The 18018-nt window shown below is 36.1% G+C and overlaps 2 protein-coding genes across 6 annotated transcripts in view; one reads left to right on the top strand and one right to left on the bottom strand.

The window, feature by feature from the left end:
* Window positions 1–18018, top strand: part of LARP4B (La ribonucleoprotein 4B) — a 76387-nt gene that overhangs the window by 14007 nt on the left and 44362 nt on the right. For 2 of the 5 annotated variants that reach the window (XM_045819963.1, XM_045819968.1), the window contains exons 2-4: window positions 1322–1451; window positions 15347–15481; window positions 16344–16403. In XM_045819963.1, the coding sequence (XP_045675919.1) occupies window positions 1374–1451; window positions 15347–15481; window positions 16344–16403 (273 nt within the window). In that variant the 5' untranslated portion in view covers window positions 1322–1373. Of the gene's footprint in view, window positions 1–1321; window positions 1452–6474; window positions 6534–15346; window positions 15482–16343; window positions 16404–18018 lie in introns of those variants that run through there. The other 3 variants (XM_045819966.1, XM_045819965.1, XM_045819967.1) reach the window with 3 other exon arrangements.
* Window positions 10272–10448, bottom strand: LOC123806685 (COMM domain-containing protein 6-like). Its single transcript, XM_045819969.1, has one exon. The coding sequence runs from the start codon at window positions 10446–10448 to the stop codon at window positions 10272–10274; it is 177 nt and encodes a 58-aa protein (XP_045675925.1).

Genomic DNA, 18018 nt, shown 5'->3' with positions numbered 1-18018 from the left:
CTCAGTCCACTGAGCCACACCGGCCTGGGCATGAGGCATGTTTTATCATTATTTATAAAGCTGTTCAGTGGCTTTGAATTTTTAAGGAAGGTGGTTTACATGTTGATTAACAAGATCTTAGGAGCTCTGTGGGCTTTGGTCAGGACAGGAGGAAGACAGGTTGGGCATTTCACAACCATGTGTTGCTTCAAACAGCAGTTTACTCTGTTAGAACTCTACAGACCCTTTGCAATTTCTCCATGACTTGCTGAATTTCATTGTCCTTTATTTGAGGAAATGTTACACATTCTTGCTGTTTGATTAGCGTAGATCAGAAGTATCTGTTCCCAACAGCAAAATTCTTACTTCAGTTTACTTGAAAACTGTATCTTGGTAGTACTTTAAGAAATTGCTTTGTTACAGGATGCAGTGAAATACTCTATCAGTATCAAGTGTGCACACCTATCTGTCTGTCTGTCTATGTATGTATTTAGAGGGAAAAGGAGGAAGGAAGCGAGGGAGAGAAAAGTTGATGTGGGAGAGAAACATCAATTGGTTGCCTCTTGTATGTGCCCTGACCAGAGACTGAACCTGCAACCCTAGCAGGTGCCTTGACTGAGAATTGAACCACTGATCTTTCGCCTTGTGGGACAATGCCCAACCAACTGAGCCACACCAGTCAGGGTGGGGGTTTTTTGTATTTTTTTTGTCCTAAATCAATCTATGTATAGTTCTAGGACTTCACAGTTTTACCACCTCTACTTCTGGTTCTTCAGCGCCCTCCTAGGGATTAGCATGGCCCAGTCTCAGCATCACAGGGTTCAAGTATGTCCAAGTTGCTTTTCAGCTCAGACATTGACATTCTTTAAACTGTTGAGGTCTAAGTAGGTTTGCCACCACCCTATCTTATTCTTTAAGTATTAGGTACTTTGAATTGAAAATCTGTAGTTATGTGGTAATAAATTGTAAAGTGTAATAGAATGTGACCAGCAGTCCTTGAAGAAAAGCAGAATTCATTAGAAGGTTGAGGTGAATGAGACTGAGACATTCCACTGAAGAGCTGAATAAGGCACTATCCAGAATTCATTTTTTTAAAAAATTCCTCACTTGACATTTCTTCACTGTTCTTCGAGGAAACAGTGAGAGGGGAGAGAAGCATCAATTAGTTGACCTCTCATATGCACCCCCAAATGGGGATTGAACATGTAATCTTTCGGTCTAAGTATAGGATGATGTTCCAACCGACTGAGCCACACTGGCTAGAGACAGAGTTCGTTTTTAAAGAGGATTTCAGGTCTCTTAAGGCTTTTGTGGTACTGATTCTGACTTTTCCTTGATACAGGTGAATACTAATGGTAGATTTGGCCATCAACATTTTTTGTTTTCAAATGTGAATGAAAGAAAGTGAAGCTCCTGAACCAGGCAGTTCTGTTCTTTGTCTAAAAGGTGATATTACATCTGAAATATCAGCAGTAAGTTGTTTTTTTTCCCCTACTCTGGACTCTAGATGCATTTTGTTTGCTATTGAGGGATGTTAGTGTGTGAGGCTAATAAAAGAGAAACAGAGAAGTTCAGTGGAAAGTGCCTTTACAGCAAAAGAGAAAACTTGGGGGTGGGAGTGAGGGGACCTGAATAAGGCAAGAAAAATGGGACTTTCAGCTTAGTATGCTGCAAATCGGGCATGGCAGGCATTATTATTTTCAAATGGGAAGTAGTTTTAAATGAACAGAATGTTGATAGATAAATGGGTATTAGAATGTATCCTAAATAGACTGGACAGAGGACACTTAGCTTTTCACCCCTGGAATTGACCATTTTTGTTAAAAGTATTTCTTATATTTTATTCCTTCCATTTTAGGGTAAATGAATTAGTTGTGCTGCATTGTATCCCTGATAAAGAGCAAGAAATTATACTTTGAGGGCAGAATAGGCTTTGTCTCTAAGGATGTTATTCCCCACATCAACTTTACACTTAGTTTTACAGAATAACCATTACAACCACAAGCAAAATAAGAGATAGGATTTTTAATCTTCGTATTGTTACACATAACATTTTATTTAGACTTCTTTGTAACCAGGTATTGGAGTGGTTGTTTGGAGTTCTCAGAGATTTAATGGATGAAATACTTCTTTCCTAGTAGAGCGTTAATGAGATGATCTAAACTCTTTGTTTTGTTTGGGATTATAATAAGAGTCCTAACTAAAATGATCTTTCTAAATAATTGTCCTTTCCAGGGCAAGATAACATGTCATAAACCAATTAAAAGGCTTAAAACTATAAAGGACTTTCTTTCTTTCTTTCTCTTTCTTTCTTTCTTTTTTGGCTGTAGAATTTCTGGGTAAGTTCTGAATTAAAAGTAATTAGTGGAAAATCTTATTTGGCCAACAAGTAAGTTTTTCATCTTGTGCCTGATTTATACCCTCCCTAGGAGCAGAACCAGATCAAGGTATAAAAATAAATCCCCCTTACCCACTACTATCCTTTTCAATAGAAGCACAGATGAAGATGTATAAAAGGCAATTTAAAAAAAGATAATCTTGAAGGTTATTGGCAGCATCTGCTTAGGTGTATTTCCATACTAGGTGCCAGTTAAACATGTAAATAAACAACTCCTCTCCTGAGATTGAATTCCTTTCTTTCATTTGTCATTGTCTTTGAGTGACACATTTACTGTGAAGCGAGTCAATAGAAAGAAAGGACTATTGTAAAGATACTGCATCTTAAACAAAACACAAAGAGCTAGAATGATATCTATTAGAAACAGCCATCTGTTGCTGTATAAATAACCCCCCAGTTGTAGCTTACAAATTCAGTTGAGTATACAGGTGACTCTTGAACAAGGTTTGAACTATGTGAGTCTACTTATGCGTAGAATTTTTCAATAAATGCAATCAGCCCTTTACATCATCAGCTTTAAACATTCTTGGATCAAAAAACAGCATTTTCACATTCCTAACAGCCACAGCCGCTGATGGAAAATACTGTTTTTGGTTCAAGGTTGAGTTTGCAGGTGTGAAGGGCTGACTGTAGAATTAAGAATTACACTCGAGTTTAAGAACCCAAGGGTCTGTACTCCTCACCCCAGCATTGTTCAAGGCTAAACTCGTATAATCTGTGGAAGGTGCAACACCTAAGATACAAATTATTCTGCTGTGAGACAGGAACATGCAGTTTAGATATTTTACTAATACCAGCAGCTGTGAGATACATAGTATAACCCAACCAGCAACACTAGGCAAATGAACAAGGAACTATAATTCCTATTTTGGTATTTTATTTTCTTATGCTCCTCTAGCAATAGGCATATGGTGTTCAGTAAAGAAAGTTAACAAATATCCTTCCAATCCCAAAATGCTGTCATTGTGCTTTAAAGATTTGATTTTGCTTCTTTGATCATTTTTGTTTTTTTCTAATGGGTTTATTTAGTTTCAAAAGTTTGGAAGGTAAACTGCTTTTTACAAAGTTATGTTTAGACATTGAAAGTAACAAATTTTGACTTTTTAAATTGATTCTCAAAGGGGATCATGTAGTACTTAATTAGGGCAGTCTGTAAAGTTCCTAAACTCATTTTCCATCTTTAGTCAAATTGTGTTTATTTATCTAGTTGACTGTTCACTTACTGTTTTTGTTTGTTTGTTTTTGTTTTTATAAAATGATCCTAGTAGTTATACTGGAGTTCTTATACTGTGCAGTGGTGCCTTATACTGTCCACCTCTTCCATCTCCTTTGCTCATGCTCTGTTCTGTAACTCAGAGATCTAATTCTGATCTTTTCTGATTCAGAGAGAAATCATGTTTCCACATCACCCTTATGTACAAAGAGAAGGAATTTTATGCCTTTTAGGAGAATATCTTTTTGTTTTAGAAATCATCAAATTCTCAAACTGTGAGTCTCTCACCGTTATTTGAAAATCCACTGAAGTAAACTAGACACAAGTATGAAAGTAAAGCTCCTGAACTCTAATAACCTCTAATAGTTTATAGTCCCATATGACAGGGATACATTGTTCTGAGAAGTGCAGTGATTTTGTTGTGCACATATGGAGCACAAGGTATAGCCTACTACATACCTAGACTGTTTGGCATAGCCTGTTATACTGAATAATGTAGGCCATTGTAACCCAATGATAAGTGTGTGCATCTAAACATAGAAAAGGTTCAGTGAAAATACAGCATAAAAGATAACAGTGTATGTGTGCTTGAGTTAGACTGAGGGACAAGCTGTGGAGGTAAGCACCCTTGGAGGGAGAATAGATGTCAGGAGGAGTGAGGGAAGGATGAGAAAGGGAGAGAAAAGAGCTCAGAGACCAGAATAGACCCAGAGAGATAAAGCTTGGGATGAGAAATAATAAAAGGAGAGGGAGGGAGAGAGTGTGTTGGAGGGAGAAAAGGAGAGAAGGAGAGGGAGAGAGAAAGGAGAGTTGGACTGGGAGGAAAGAGAAGGAATAACTGAGGGAAGGGAAGTGAGCATGTGCATCCCAGTGTGCATGGTCAGGAGCGGGTGTGGGCGGGCTCCTCGTTCCTCTTCTCCCCAGTCCTCTCCCCTCACTCCCTTGACACCTCTGGGCCCCAGCCAGTGGGTGGGCGCAGGATGAGTAGGCACTATGCTGAGCTTCCTTGTCTAGATAAATATTTTGAAACTGTTTACCAAAGTGGCTATGCCATTTTATATCCCTACGAGCAATGTAAGAAGGTTCCAATTTCTCTACATTGTTGCCAACACTTGTTCTTACTGTGTTTCTGATTGTAGCCATCCCAGTGAGAGTGAAGTGGTATCTTGTGTTTTGATTTACATTTCCCCTATGACAATGAGCGTTATTTCATGTGCTTATCTACCATTTTTGACTTGTCTCTTATACTGAGTTTGAGGAATTCTTTATTCTAGATACATAGGGTCTGTCACAAATATCATCGTTTTTTTGTTATAAAGTCATAAACATGTATATTCTGTAACTTAACAATATTACACTCAAGCATACCATATGACATTTTAGGTGAAATGTTCAAATTAAAACTATAAATTACTACACCCATGTTATTACCCTACCAAGCATACTCAAGCAGGCCTTACTTCTGCCAGACCCTGTATGCTCCTTATCAGATATATAATTTGCAGATATTTTCTCTCATTCTATTGGTTATTTTTTTACTTTCTTGATGGTGTACTTTGAAGCACAAAAGTTACTAATTTTGATGAAGACCAATTTATTTTTTTCTTTTGCTACTTGAGTTTTTGGTGTCCCAAGAAACCATTGCTTGATTCAAGCTCACAAAGATTAACTCCAGTGGTTTCTGAGTTTTGTTGCTTTATTTCTTACATATATATTTTTAATTATTTTTTATTGATTTTGCTATTACAGTTGTCCCAATATTTCCCCCTTTGTCCCCATGCACCCAGTATCTCCCAATCCCTCAAGCCATCCCCACACCATTGTTCATGTCCATGGGTCATGCAGATAACTTCTTTGGTTACTCCATTTCCTATACTGTATTATGCATCCCCATGGCTATTCTGTAACTTCCTATTTATCCTTCTTAATCACCTCACCTTTTCACTCATTTCTCCACACCCCCTCCCATCTGGCAACCATCAAAATGCTCTCCACATCCATGGTTCTGTCTCTGTTCTTGTTTGCTTAGTTTGTTTTTTAGATTAAATTGTTTATAGATACGTATTCATTGTCATTTTATTGTTCATAGTTTTAACTTTCTTAAATAAGTCCTTTTAACATTCATATAACAATGGTTTGTGATGATGAACTCCTTCATTATTTTTCTTGTCTGGGAAGCACTTTATCTGCCTTTCAATTCTACATGGTAGCTTTGCTGGGTAGAGCAATCTTGGCTATAGATCCCTGCTTTTCATGACTTTGAATATTTCTTGTCAATCCCTTTTAGCCTGCAAAGTTTCTTTTGAGAAATCAGCTGACAGTCTTCTGGAAATTCCCTAGTAGGTAACTAACTTTTTTCTCTTACTGCATTTAAGATTCTCTCTTTATCTTACCTATAGCATTTTGATTATGATGTGTCTTGGAGAGCACCTCTTTGCATCCATCTTGTTTGGGATGCTCTCTGCTTCCTGGACTTGCATGTGTGTTTCCTTCACCAAATTAGGAAAGTTTTCCTTCACTATTTTTCCAGATGGATTTCCAATTTCTTGGCCTTTCTTTTCTTCTGGCATCCCTATGTTGTGAATGTTGGACCTCTTGCAGTTGTCCCAGAGGCTGCTTATATTATACTTAATTTTTTTGGATTCTTTTTTCTTGCTTGTTCTGATTGGTGTATTTTTTGTTTGTTGTTGTTGTTTTTGCTTCCTTATGTTCCAAATCATTGATGTGATTTTTGGCTTTGTCCACTCTACTGTTGTTTCCCTATACATTGTTTTTTATTTCAATCAGTGAATCCTTTGTTTCTGACTGGATCTTTTTTATAATGTTGAGGTTCTCACTAAGTTCCTCATTCTTTTGCATGTTGTGGCACCATTTGCTTGAAAAGAGTATTCTTTCCCCATTGAATGGTCTTGGCAGCCTTTTGAAGATTAATTGACCATAAAGGTAAGCGTTTATTTCTGGATTCTCAATTCTATTCCATTGATCTGTGTGTCTCTGCCATTACCACACCATTGATTGCTGTAGTTTTGTGGTAGTTTTGAAATTAGAAGCTATATTCGTCCAACTTTGTTCTTTCTAAGATGGTTTTGGCTGTCCTGGTACCCTGTGCTTCCATAGGTCTTTTGGATTAATTTCCATCAATTTTTGCAAAGAGGGCAGGTGGGATTTTTGCTAGGGATTGCATTGACTCTGTAGGTTCCTTTGGGGAGTGTTGCCATTTTAAGAGCAGCATGTTTTCCCATATGTGAACATGAGATGTATTCTGTCCATGAACACCAGGTTTCTGTCCAACAGAACTACTTTCTTACGGCAGTGGTTCTCAAATATTTTGATCTCAGGACCTCTTGCACTTTTCAACATTGAAGATCTCTAGCTCTTAAAGTGAAGGCTAACAAATTTAAAAAATATCTTTTTCTTTTATAATTAAAAACCCATTACATATAAATAGCATTGCTTATGAACAGATAGCAGTCCTTTCCAAAACAGTAATTTAATGGGGAGAGTGGCATTGTTTTTATATTTTGCAAATCTCCTTAATGTCTGATTTAATAGAAGCTCAGCTGGATTCTCATCTGCCTCTGCATTTGTTCCCTTACAATGTGCTATTTTGATTGAAATATGAGAAGGAAATCTGGCTTCACACAAATGCATAGTTGGGCAAGTGAGGAGTATTTAAATGTCTTTTTATATAACTTTGAATATTGTTTGATACTACACCAAAACTCTGCTGCACTTTTGTGAGGAGAGAATGAGAATGAAATAGGTAAATGAAAGTCATTTTAACTTTGCAGGCCCACAGAAAGAGTCTCTGGGATCCCCAACAGCCCAAGCCACACTTGGAGATAAGTGTGTCTTAAAGAACAAAACTGAATAGTGCAGTTTTGCAACAAAATGGCATGATGACTGAATAACAGTTTTTTAAAAAAAGACTTTATTTATTTGTTTTTAGAGAGAGGGGAAGAGATTGAGAAAGAGGGAAAGAAACCTCAGTGTGGGGTTGCCTCTTGTCCGCCATTACTGGGGCCTGGCCTGCAACCCAGGCATGCTCCCTGACTGGGAATCAAACCAGTGACCCTTTGGTCTGCAGGTCAACACTCAGTCCACTAAGCCACAGCAGCCAGGGCTGAATGAAAGTTTTATTATGTGTATTGACAAATAGTTAGGAAGGGATTTGGATACATTTCCTCCCCGGTCAGTACTTGATCTTCTCTATGAAAGACACTGCTAGACCTAAAGGGTAAACACGGAATCAGCAAGGTGGATCAGTTTTTTTTTTGAGTATTTGTGATTATAAAAATAATAAGTTATTGTAAAAATTGAGACTACAGGAATGCATCCAAGTAAAACACTGTTTTTTGAGTTTTCACACTTACATATTGTTAGTTATCTGGTGTATTTCCTTCAAGTTTAGTTTGCTTTTTTTAAAAAATATTCAGTTTTAGTTCTGTGAATTTTTTAAACATTGTTGTAATTATGTTGCCTATCATTTTATATCCACCTTTTTAAATTTTATATTATTTTTGTGAATATTTTAAACAATTTAATATAAATGCATTAGTTTCTGGTTTTCTGTGGTTTTCTTTTTTTGTGTGCTAGAGCTGCTTTGAACATTGTTTATAAAATGGTTTACATAGTTTTGTATTATTTCATTTGTACAGATTTTAAATAGTTGTAAATATATGAAGTTTTAGAAGTATATTGATACTATATCCTAGTGAGATTTTATTTTTTATTGTGGAAGATTTTAACCAAAAAAGGAGAGAAACTAGTACAGGAATCCTCAACGTACCCATCATTTAGTTTCAGCTATTGTCAACTTGCTGCATGCTTGTATTTTTGTTTTTTCTCTTTTCTTAAATTTACAAAAAATTATTAGCATATTTTAAAGCAAATTCCAGATGTATAATTTTATCTGTAGTCTTTTAGTTTGTATCTCTTACAGGTAAAACCACTTAAAACAAATAGCCACAGCACCTTGATTGCACTCAATGCAATTGATAATCATTCCATAATATCCTTTATCACCTAGGCAACATTCCATTTTTTCAGTCAAATACTTCATTTTAATTTATTTGACTTTGAATGCAGATATAGTTCTCATTATATAAGGCTATTTTAACTAAATCTTTTGTGTTTTGTAGCAATACAAATCTCCCATTTTTTCATGTCTTAAATTTGCTGTAGACATGAGGTCATCTGACTTGTAGCATGCCCTACATTTTGGATTTAGCTAATGTCTTTCTGTTGGTATTATTTAACATGTGTTGTCCTAGAATTTCCTTTAAGTTGGGAATCAGATCTAGAGGTTTGATTAAATAAGGCTTTTGTTGTTGTTATTGTTGTTGCAAGAATACTTCATAGATGGTGCTCTCTCACAACATCAAGAAGAATGTAATATTTCATTTGACTTTTAGTGAAAAGATTGAAAAGTAGCTTCAGTCAATGTCCACCTGATCCAACCATTTATACAGTTCCTTGTCAGCTCCTCACTTATTTCAGCAGAGGTTAATGATCACTGCCTTGGTTATTTCATTAGATGTTGCAATGTTTTGATTTTCTAATTCTCTCATTCACTCTCTACTTATTAATTGTGGTTCCTGTATAGGGAGCAACTTTCCCTGATTAGCTATTTGGTTGTGCTGAAATACTCATCCAGGAAAGGCAGGCTAGTCATTGTTTCCCTTTAGTAATAGTTAGAAAAATGATTTGGTGTCATAACAGCCTCCAGAGGTGACCATTGTGGTGGTGGTGGTGCTTTGAACTGTCATGGATTTTTATGTTTGTCCATTGATGCTTTCTGATCCCCATATTGTCCATCTGTTATTATCGGGAGTCCTCCTTCCTTTATTGTTGCTCCCGTGACATGACTACAGGAGTCTTTCTTTGATACAGCTTCCTTGCTGTCATGGTAAGGTGTCCCAAGTATTCACCTCAAATCAAGCAACATTCTACAAAATAATTAACCAGAATTCTTATAAAGTGTAAAGTGTAGATGAAGAATGAGGGAATCTGGAAAAGCTGTCACAATTTGAAGGAAATGGAAGAGAAGTGACAACTTAATGCAGTGTGGGAAGCTAAATTGGATCCTGGAGTACAAAGAGGACATTAGTTAAATGGTGAAAACCAAAGGAAGAGAAATCTGTAGCTTAGTTAAAAAGTTATATATCCTGTTGCCCAAAAAACCCCAAAACAACAGACTACATATATTCTACTCAGCTTATTTGTTTGTATCTCTTTTATGTTGATAATCTGAGTACTTAAAATTAATGTAATTTGTACTTTATCCTATGATAGTATGTATAATATATAAAATAAATTACTTTCAAGATAATACCAACATTTACCCCCAAAGAACAAGCCAGTTGAGTGCTTTTTAGGATTTCTTGGTGAATTTTTAGGCTCTTGTGTTCAAATACCATCTTTTTTTTTTCCAGCTGTTTGTCTGACTTATGTTTTTATTGAGATGTAATTCACGTACCACTGAGTTCACCCTTTAAAGTGTCAATCGTTGGCTTTTAGTATATTCCCAAACTTGTGCATTGATCACCACTTACCTAATTCCTGTTTGTTTGATTTTTTTATTATTTAATAATGGAAAGGCAAAAATGTAATTTGTTGCAGAAAATGGAGTCCATGATTTTCAGAAGGATGGTGGTAATTTATTAACCAAGTAATCAGTTTTTACACAGTCTCAGCAAGTACAGCAATTTTCTTGAACTGTCTGTGGAAATTCTGAAACTGTGGAATTGTCATTTCAAGAGACTTGTTCTTTATGTGGCCTGAATGATCTGCCAATTTTTGCATTACTGCAACATAAGGATACTTACGTGATCTGCAACTGTCTGACTTCACAGCCATACCCAGTTTCCATTGAATATCTAGAAGCTCATTGGTGACCTTGGCCTTAGTTTTCCACCTTGACTTCATAGACCTCTCCATAGCAAGTGTCCAAGGCTTGTACCACCAACTCAGGTAGATGCTTCTTGGGCCACCTTGCAAATACTGTCTTAAAATCACTTAGAATAATTCTCTGAATAGTTATACCACCAACTTGATATTTGGTAAAATTTGAGATTGATTTATTGCTTTGAGTGTTTTATGAAACAGGTATTTCTGGTATATGTGAAAGGAATTTAGAAACAAAGGTAAGAGAATTATATTCTCTCAAGAATTTACTAAGGTTGATAAAACTTTCAGTGTAGCTTTGACACTGAAATGAAAAATGTACTGCTAGGATAGAGTCCACCAAATGAGAGGAGGGCCCTTTGCTTTGTCTCTGCATTTTCTTATAAAGAGTGATGAAATGAAATCAGAGAAATAACCCCTCTTGTTCAACTCATTAAGACTATGTTGAGGCTATCTCTGAACCCTCATGGTTCCAGACTACTGGGTCTTGGGCCAGAAAGTACTTTGGTTTGGCAGTAGGTTTTCCCTCTTGCATATTTCTCTTTACAACCTAGAGACCTGCTTTTCAGCCATACCAGGAGCAATAGTTTATAGTTTGTCTTAAAATAGTTTTGGTTTCTTGAACAAGTAAAAGTTATTATTTATTGGAGGGGTTTCAGTACTTGAATCATCATCATCATATTTTAAATCTTATTTTAGATTCAGACATTTGATAATAAAGTCTAATTTTAATGCTTTGTATCTGTCATAGTGCTTAAAGGATATGCCTATTAATAACCCCTTCTATTGGCAAACTTGGTAGTGTAATACCAAGTTTGGACTTGGTTGGACTTTTAGAAACCTGTATACATGTCAGGTCAGTAATTGAGAGCCATAGTGGCATGATGTGAAGATTATTTGTTTATGGATAGCATGCATGGGTCAGATCAGGACTGCTGCTTTTGTTGAGCTGAGATGCTTTTGTATTAAAGAACAAACATACCAAAGTAGACAGTACCATATCATGAATCCTATACCCTTCTCCAGGAGGAGCAATGGTGAAGCCCCACATCTCTGCCACACATACTGCTTTGAGGAAAATTCTAGACATTGTGTTATTTCCCCAGTAAATATTTCAACATGCTTCTCAAAAAGGCAGGGTCTCTTTTTTTTTTCAAGTTTTTTTTTTAGATTTTATTTATTTACTTTTAAAGAGAAGGAAAGGGAGTGAGGAAGACAGGGAGAGAAACATGTGAGAGATACATCGATCAGTTGCCTCTCACATGCCTCCAACTAAGGACCTGGCCCACAACCCAGACATGTGCTCTGACTGAAAATCGAACCAACAACCTTTCAATTCCCAGGCCATTGCTTAGTCCACTAAACCACACCAGTCACAGCAGGATCTCTTTATTAAATGTAATCATAACATCATAATCATATCTAAGAAAACAGTAATTCTTGTAATAACAAAATGTCCCATCAGGATTATATCCCTGATTGTTTTTTAAGTATATTTTATTGATTATACTATTACAGTGGCCCCATTCCTTTTTCTCCCCTTTATACTCCTCTGCCCAGTACCCCCATTCCCTCCAGCACTATCCCCCCTTAGTTCATGTCTATGGGTCATATATATAAGGTCTCTAGTTTCTTCATTCCTATGCTATTCTTAGCCTCCCTATTTTGTACCTACCAATTATGCTTCTTTTTCCTTTTTTAAAATAATTTATTAATTATGCTATTACAGGTATCCCACTTTTTTTCTCCCGTCTATTACCCTCCATCCTGCAACCCTCCTCCCACCAGCATTCCTCCCCTACGTTCACGTCCATGGGTTGTACACATAAGTTCTTTGGCTTGTCCATTTCCTATACTTTTCTTAACTTCTCCCTATCTGTTAGTACCTACCATTTATGCTTCTTATTTCCTGTACCTATTCCCCCATTTTCTCTGTTCCTCCTCCCCACTGATAACCTTCCATGTGATCTCCATTTCTGTGATTCTGTTCCTGTTCTAGTTGTTTCCTTAATTTTTGTTGTATTTTTTTTTTAGGATTGGTTGTTGATAGTTGTGAATTTGTTGTCATTTTAGTGTTCATATTTTTTATCTTCTTTTTCTTCACTAAATCCCTTTAACATTTCATATAATAAGGGCTTGGTGATGATGAGCTCCTTTAACTTGACTTTATCTGGGAAGCATTTTATCTGCCCTTCCATTCTAAATGAGAGCTGTGCTGGATAGAGTAATCTTAGATGTAATTTCTTGCTTTTCATGACTTTGAAAACTTCTTTCCAGCCCCTTCTTGCCTGTAAGGTTTCTTATGAGAAATCAGGTGGTAGTCTTATGGGAACTCTGTTTTAGGTAACTGTCTCCTTTTCTCTTGCTGCTTTTAAGATTCTCTCCTTGTCTTTAGTCTTGGATAATGTTGTTATGAAGTGCCTTGATGTGTGCTTGCTTGGGTCCAGCTTCTTTGGGCCTGTCTGAGCATCCTGGACTTGCATGTTTCTTTCCTTAGCCAGATTGGGGAAGTTTTCTTTCATTATTTTTTCAAATAAGTTTTCAATTTCTTACTCTTCTTCTTATTCTTCTGGCACCCCTATGATTTGGATGTTGGAGCATTTAAAGTTGTCCTGGAGGTTCCTAAGCCTCTCCTCATTTTTTTGAATTCTTATTTCTTCATTCTTTTCTGATTGAATGTTTGTTTCTTCCTTCTGTCTAAATCATTGGCTCATGACCCATTTTCCTTCCCTTCACTCTTGGTTCCCTGTATACTTTTCTTTATTTCACTTTATATAGCCTTCACTTCCGCCTTTATTTTTCGGCCATACTCAGTCATTCCTGTGAGCATCCTTATTACCAGTGTTTTTAATTCTGCATCTGCTAGGTTGGCTGTCCCCTCATTGCTTAGGTCTTTTTCTGGAGTTTTGATCTGTTATTTCATTTGGGCCATATTTCTTTGTCTCAGCTCATCTATTATGTTGTGAGGGGTGGAGCCTTTGGTATTCACTAGATTGGGGCAACCCACTTCACTTGTGTGGCACTCTGTATGGGGGAGGGATCAGAAGGGAACCAGTGCTGGTTGGTTTCTCCTGCTGCCACAACCCCCACAGCTTTTTACAGCCAGAGGTTCTGAGTCTTTATTTTGTCCACACTGGCATCTTGAGCTGTGAAATCTGTCTCATTCCCCAGTTGTTTCTCTTGGTTTATCCTCATGCAAATGTGGAGCTGCCTGGTCTACCAGCTGCTGCCTTGCCACACATCCTCTCTGCTCCAGCTGCCCACCTCCACCCCTCCTACCAGTCCGGATGAATGTTTCTGCTTCAACTCCTTGATTGTCAGACTTCCATACAGTTCAATTTTATGGCAGTTCTGATTGTTTTTTCTTTTTGTCTTGGTTGTTATCCTTGTTTTGGTTGTGTGAGGAGGCTACACATATTTACCTATGCATTCATGTAGGCCAGAACTTTTCATCCCCTCTTGCTTTTTGTTTTAATAAATAAAGCCATAGTTTGGCCAATGTGTGCTTTGTTTTCTTTTGTGTGGAAGACTGCAGGCTGCTTGCCCAGTAGTTGTAAACTTTGCAAGGACTTTTCTAGTTCTTTTTTTCCCTTTCTGCTATCATATATTGTTTTCAACCAAATATTTTTTTCCTTTGAGAATCTTAAAAGTCTAGAAGTTAATAGTGGTAAAAAGCATCTACAGTGCCACCTTCTGTGATTTGTCATTCTGGGTGCCAATCCACATCTTTATTTGTAAGAATTGATGTCAGTTTCTATTACATTTTAACGTAGTAGTCATTTATCCTACATTTTGGAAAACCCTGACCTCTTGTAACTGATTTAATGTGTTTTATGCATTTCTTCTGTATGCATAAGAAGAATGGTTTACATTTCCAAATCTATCTTATAGCATTTAAGGGATTTGTGTGTGTGTGTGTGTGTGTGTGTGTGTGTGTGTGAGAGAGAGAGAGAGAGAGAGAGATTGATGATACTCGTGGCAATTGGATGAGATTACCTTTAATCATCAGATTATTTCATTAACCAGAGTTTTGAACATTAATTATGAGCAGGTTATTGAGAATAAGGAGCACCATCATAGAAACAAAAAGCTACATGATTAACCAGGGATACAAAAGTTAGCTTTTAAATTTCTTTATCAAGTACTCAGAAGAGCCTAAAAAGATAACATGTGTTAAATCAAGGTCTTTATCTTGTGAAGCAGTGTAGCCTGAAGTCAGATCTGGGTGTCCAGGAATCCTGGTTCTGACACTCATAATAGGAAATCAAGAAAACTGTCATCCCTTTGGAACCAGAGTTGTTTTGTAAGCCATGTGGGAAAATCAGAGGTGTTACACATGAAGTTAAGCAATACTTTGTAGCAAAGGCCCCTTTGCAGTCCAGTGGTTCAGAATTATGAAGGAGTTCTTTTTAACTCATTAGTGTTTATTTCTTCATATAACTTGTCTTGGAACAAAGGAAATTAATAAGGCTGTTCAAAAATACATATATATTTTGGAGTGGGGAGGATTCAACAAATTCCAAGTTGGAATTTTATTAATTTTGTAATTTTCTGTTTTTAAAATATGAGTTACGAGTGTGAATGAGTTTAGTTTCTAAGTCTTAGAACATTATATTGGTCACCAAATTATTGTGAAAAAGGAAACTTATTTTTTTTAAAAGCCAAGTTATGTCTTAGGTAAGTAAGGTGCAATTTAATGTGCAGATGTCTCCAAACTACTTAAACTCCAGAGGGATAAACATATGTACTGGACAACTTGAGGATTTTAAAACTTCTTAGTAATTTTCATTTTAAGAATCAGTTGTGCTCTGCACTTCAAGTTAGAATTTACTGTTTTTGTAATTTTACAGCATCCTGCAGTTAACGTTAAACTTCTCCCAGTGGAGCCACAAAGTAAACAGCTCATGACTTCTGATCAGGACGCTAAGGTCGTGGCTGAACCGCAGGGCCAGCGAGTCCAGGAAGGGAAAGACAGCGATCATCTGGTGAGTGCATGCCCCAGGCCAAGATGGCCATGTGCATTTCCCTTTTTTCTGATAACAGATTTTACATGGATTTAATATGTAAATCAAAACAGTAACACTGGCATGTCTTATTACCTAAATATAGATGTTATATTCTGAATAAATGTATGAGTAGCTTAGTAGAGGCAACTTAAGCACTAAGAAATGAGAAAAACAATAGCAATTAATAGCTCTAGATACATAAATCTTTAGATTTTTAAAAATTTAGTTATTGATTTGAGAGAGAGAAAGAGAAACATCAATATCAATTTATTATTCCACTTATTTATGCATTTGTTAGTTGCTTCTTATATGTGCTCTTACCCAGAATCGAACCCACAATCTTGGCATATTGAGATAGTGCTCTAACCAAATGAGCTATCTGGCCAGGGCAAAGCCTTAGATTTTAAATCACCAAGAAAACAGTGATTTAGAAATACTTTTATAACATAGCCATTTTGCAATGAATGGTATGTTGTGAAAGAATTAATTAGTATTGTAATATAAACTTTTTTTGACTGCCTTCATGTATTGTAAGATTTTATCATGTCAAGTAGTAATACTTGAAGTTTCTGAATGGCTTTGGGAAAAGTAAAATTAAAAAATTTTCCCCATTGAAACTACAAGGAATTTTACTTACGGCATTTAAGGGATTTTTCAGTCAGAATTTCAACATACTTTAAATTTCAAGGCTCCTACATTCCTCTGAATATCTCACTGAATTTCCTTTGTTATATAAAAATGTGCTTTTCTCAGTGGGTTTTGTTTTGCTTAATTACTGTGGTTTGAAAATATGTTTCTTTATGTTGTAGTGATGGTATGTTTGATGTTTTCAATTTTACAGATGAATGGTCCCATACCTCAAACCACTTCTCAGACAAGCTCCATCCCAGCTTTGAGTCAGGTAATTCAGTCCTGAGATATGAGGGGAATCAAAGAAACCCCAGGAATTTATTTATGAAAAATTGTATATTCTTAAATGTTTAAACTGCAGTCACCTTCAAAGTACTCTCAATTAGATGTAGGACACCTATCAAGATGTGTTTTTTTTTAACACTGCTCAAAAGAGGTTTTTGAACTCATCGATTTTGATGCCTTTTTAGTGCTTCTGCCATTTTTTGTTTCACCTCTTCCACCTTAGCAAGATGTTTCCCTTTGAGGACTTTCTCCACTGGGGAAACAAAACAAAAGTCACTCAGCGCAAGATCAGATGAATGGGGAGGATGGGGCACGTAGTTATGCCATTTTTGCTCAAAAACTGCTGAACACTCAGGTGCGGGGTGGACAGGTATGCTCGTAAATCACCCATCATGAAATGGGAAAATGCACTGAAAGAGTCTTCTAAAAAAATTCACTGAAGTTGAACACAGCCTCTCACAAACAATGCCAGCTGGTACACTGATACAGATGGGTTTCTAAAACACTCACCTAGTGGGGTAAGTCTGTACTACAAGAAACCTGTTCTCCTGAAGATAATTTCCTGGGGTCTTCCCTCATATATCACAGTGGAGGCTCACAGATATTTCCTTATAACAAATATTTATTATAAAATAACTAGAGAATGTTGATGTTTCCCAAAAGGGGTAGAGAAGACACAGCTAGGTACAGTAGATGTCAATACTGTGTATTCTCTTCTGGCTTGTGTGTGTGTTATGTGTATAGTTAGTTCTACTGTGCTGTGTGTATGAATTTGATACCATGATATTCATTATAATATTTTTAATGATTCACTGATAATCTATTGTGTAGATATGATTAGCTTTATATATTGATATCCTATGGTTTTTTTTTAAAGCATAAAAGTCATAGTAAGGTTGTACTATAAGAAAAGTGGTTCACATTTTAGCTGTGATTAATGAAAGATTGTGGAAATGGACATCTATTGTTTTTTAAATCCTGCTTTATACCATTTGCATCTGCATATATCAGGTACATTTGGACCATTCCAGATTTAGCTTGGTAATCTTGTAAATGATCTTAATGCATTTTATACAGAATTGAACAAGTAATTCTTTTATTAAAAGTAAAAAATTTAAAAGTAATCTCACAAAGTTTATAGTAAACCTCCTGTATTTCTCCAAATTATAAGTAGTTCATGTAGAAATTAGAGGAGATAGATTATCTTTTTTTAATAAGGAAAACTTAACAAATAGAAGACCACCCCCATCTAAACTATAGTATTTCGTCATTGTTGTTATTCTATGAAGTGTGTAGGATTTTTTTTGCATATTGTATTTTACATTGATTTTTTTAAATGAATTTTGTAATATTTTAAGTACTTGAAAACTCAAATACAAGTCTTCTAGTGGTGAAAGAGGAAATTATACAGAAATCATCAAGGGATTTAAAAAATTTTTTCTTCCTTTTTTTTTTTTTTAAGAACAAATCTTCTTCTTCCCCATGGTTGATTTGAAGTATAACGTGATATTCAGATGTCTTTAAAACCTGTTGCTGGACATAAAACCAGATTTTGGATTCTGTGGGGTTTTGTTTTTTGTTTTTTTTTTTTTTGCTTGTTT

Source organism: Phyllostomus hastatus, unplaced genomic scaffold (genome assembly GCF_019186645.2).
Source record: "Phyllostomus hastatus isolate PE091 unplaced genomic scaffold, TTU_PhHast_1.1 phas_scaffold_39, whole genome shotgun sequence".
NCBI lineage: Eukaryota > Metazoa > Chordata > Mammalia > Chiroptera > Phyllostomidae > Phyllostomus > Phyllostomus hastatus.
Note: the sequence above shows the minus strand (reverse complement) of the source record. Positions and strands in the feature narration are given on the sequence as shown.

What these genes read in the sequence shown, in the direction of transcription:
- LOC123806685 (XM_045819969.1), bottom strand. Translation starts at nt 10,448, where the DNA reads ATGGCTGTGAAGTCAGACAGTTGCAGATCACGTAAGTATCCTTATGTT.